The following is a 3,060-nucleotide window of genomic DNA, read 5'->3' as shown; positions in this document are numbered from 1 at the left end:
CCCCGGCAGATCGTGAAAGGAAACTGCGTCTAATATTATCCGATCCCTCTTCTCTCTTCTCAACCTAACACTGTCATTGAGGAAATTTCCCGATCAGTAGAAGTTGGATTTGTCTTGTTCACAAAATGAAGACCCCACTCTGGCCAAGAGTTACCGTTCAATTTCATTATTATGTATTACCTTTAAATGCGTGGAAGAATATGTTTGACCTTCAATTTGGCTATGGAGACTTCTTTCACCAATGACCACAACGAGGTTTTCTGACCCCGCGAGACTGAGCACCCCCATCAAACCATTGTTTTAACGAAAACCGCTGGTCAGCAACCTGCTTCTGATCATTGCTGTATAAAGGTCTTCCTACACGGTACTGCTCAGTAGCTTAGCAAAGCGATACAGAGTGGAACAGTCTCTCACCACCAGCATTGCGTCAATGGTATTACCAGCTGGCAGCTTTCATAGCCAAGCTCTCTCAGATTGGCAGAATCGATTAATCAATTTATATTGTCCATACCTTTATACGCAATACGCAATAGGAGACCTCCACGCACTGCTTCACTGCTCAGTCGCGCGTAGCATCTCACTTAAATTACCTTATTTCTTCTCCGAAAATTTTCTGTAATTTCGAATAATATAGGGATGTAAATAAGTTTACTGATTCCAACATGGTGGTTTTGCTAGAGCATTGACAACTTGGGAAACCTGATAGTCTGTAAAGCGCTTTCTATCAGTATTTTGACGTCCGTTATTTCTGTTGTTCAGTAGTTATTTTAATCAGCGAGATGCTCATTTCTTACTCTTGTCTGGGTTTAATTATGGACTTAATAATCTTATCACGTTTCACAGCATAGCAATCACATAACAATGAATGGACTGTTCATCAGGAAGCATCCATGCATCACAAGAGGCATAGTACTAGCGTGACGTATGTCTCAGCTGAAATTTTAGTACACCCTTCACGCTGCTAAGTATCGGCTTGACGGATACAAAAGAGGAAGCGAGATATCGAAACTATTTCCAAATTCCCTATCAAGACGAAAATGTCTTCCCCAGAAAACTGGCAAACAAAGAGGCCCACAATCCGAGAACGAACCATGTTTATGCTGAACAACGATCTTTTCAGCGATGTGAAGTTTGTGGTTCGTAAATCTGACAGCGATGGCGAAAGTGAAAGTAAGCAAGTTATTCCAGCTCACAAGTTTGTGTTGTCGATTAGTAGTCCTGTGCTTGAAGCCATGTTTTACGGTGAGCTAGCAGAAACTTGTGGCTGCATTGAACTGCCTGACTGTGAATACAACAGTCTGCTGGAGTTGTTTCGTTTCATGTACAGCGATGAAGTGAATTTAAGCGGAAGCAATGTTGTGGAGGTCTTTCATTTGGCGAAGAAATACATGGTGCCTTCACTGGTTGATAAATGCAGCGAATATGTGCAAAGTAATTTACATCCATCAAATGTCCTCAGCATCCTTCCATTGGCTGAAAAGTACGACGACAAAGCCTTGGTAGATCGATGTTGGAAAGTGATCGACACACAGTCGAAAGAAGTCGTGACGTCAGATGGATTTGCGACAATTCAACGCTCCTTCCTTGAGGCAATCATCTCAAGAGACACTCTTACCGTGAAAGAGATCGACCTGTTCAAAGCTGTTCACTTGTGGGCGACAAAGCAATGCAAAAAGCAAGGCTTAGAAGCAAATGGTGAAGCAAAAAGAGAGATTCTTGGGGAAGCAGTAGTTAAAAAAATCCGCTTTCCCCTGATGAAAGAACAAGAATTAGCAACCGTTGTCCTTGATGCAAAAATCCTAACTCCAGACGAAGTAATCAACCTTTTTAAGTTCTTCAATTTAGCATTGGAGGCCACCTCAGTGGGATTTCCAGAGACAAAGCGGTCAGGTCCAGTATACCCAGTGTTTCGCACTTGTGATAGATTTAACAACATAATTGAAAGTACGAGTTGGATTTACTCAGGGGGAAAGGACTATGTTATTTTTTGCGTGAACAATGACATCAAGTTGCATGGCGTGTGTTTATTTGGTAGTGTGAACAACGACTATCACGTTGAATTAGTGATCAAGGATCTTCATACCAATTCCACTGTTAAAACCAAGACGGATAGCTTTAGGTCACAGCAAATGGAATACAAAGTTGGTATTTACTTTGGGTTTGAAATTGTTTTTGACACGCCACTTGATGTGAAGAAAAACACCGATTATCAAATCGAAGCAAAAATCTACCAACGGATTCAATGGCCTTTCATTGGTTGACGTGTCCGGCGTGCAGTTTACATTTAAGAGAAGTGCACAAAGCGGTAACGGAACAAGTCTTTCCACTGGTCAATTTCCCCGATTTGTGTTTTCTTTGTAAGATTTTTTTAAATTGCTTGTTCCGCTACATCTGACAGTCATAAAAGAGCGTTTTCAAACTATCAATCATTAGCAAAAATGTACACATTTGCCACAAGTCTGACCCTAAAGTAATACATGAAAGTCGCAGACTTGTGACACATTGTGACGTGTATAGTAAGTACCATGAATCACATTGTTCATTACATTATTCGGCCTGTATGTGAAAACCGACAACTTGCTCTTAAAAAACCTATGAGAGGGCTAGGTGGATTAAACAAGACAAGTACTGACAATTCATTTTTAAAAAAATCGTTCAGATGTTGAAGTTAAGGCGCTAAATCAGTTGATCTTGCAATTTTTTAGGCCGAGTACTGTAGATTTTTTGACATTCAATTCATGAATGAATAAAATAAGCTTTCACAAGAAATTTGAATTTCTTCAAAGTTATTCTAAATTCTTTCTGTAGCTGCTAGTGGAGGCGATTAGATCCTTAATAAATGATAATTAATAAGTTTAACTCATCCGTTTATTTCTCCGAAGCATTCACAGCTATCACCAATAGCGCTTTGCAGTAATGACGTCATGAAATTATAGACCCCCAAGTGAGTTCTTTCTGTAAGAGTCACAAGAGAAATGAGGCATGTTATTCGCTTCAATCGTTTCCGTTTTAAGCGACGTCGACCGTTTTCTTGGCTCAATTTTCGAGAGAGAACCAGAA

General features: G+C 40.2%; 1 protein-coding gene across 1 annotated transcript; it reads left to right on the top strand.

Moving 5' to 3' along the window:
• The first annotated feature begins 371 nt into the window (after window positions 1-371).
• Window positions 372-2,854, top strand: LOC138052212 (BTB/POZ domain-containing protein 6-like). The gene has a single exon (XM_068898594.1). It carries the CDS (start codon window positions 1,038-1,040, stop codon window positions 2,259-2,261), a length of 1,224 nt encoding a protein of 407 aa, XP_068754695.1. The 5' UTR covers window positions 372-1,037; the 3' UTR covers window positions 2,262-2,854.
• Window positions 2,855-3,060: the final 206 nt, after the last annotated feature.

The sequence above is a fragment of the Montipora capricornis genome, chromosome 6 (assembly GCF_036669925.1).
Source record: "Montipora capricornis isolate CH-2021 chromosome 6, ASM3666992v2, whole genome shotgun sequence".
NCBI lineage: Eukaryota > Metazoa > Cnidaria > Anthozoa > Scleractinia > Acroporidae > Montipora > Montipora capricornis.
This window is presented reverse-complemented; position numbering and strand designations above follow the sequence as displayed.

Coding starts and splice junctions, on each gene's coding strand:
- LOC138052212 (XM_068898594.1), top strand. CDS start 1,038: ATGTCTTCCCCAGAAAACTGGCAAACAAAGAGGCCCACAATCCGAGAA.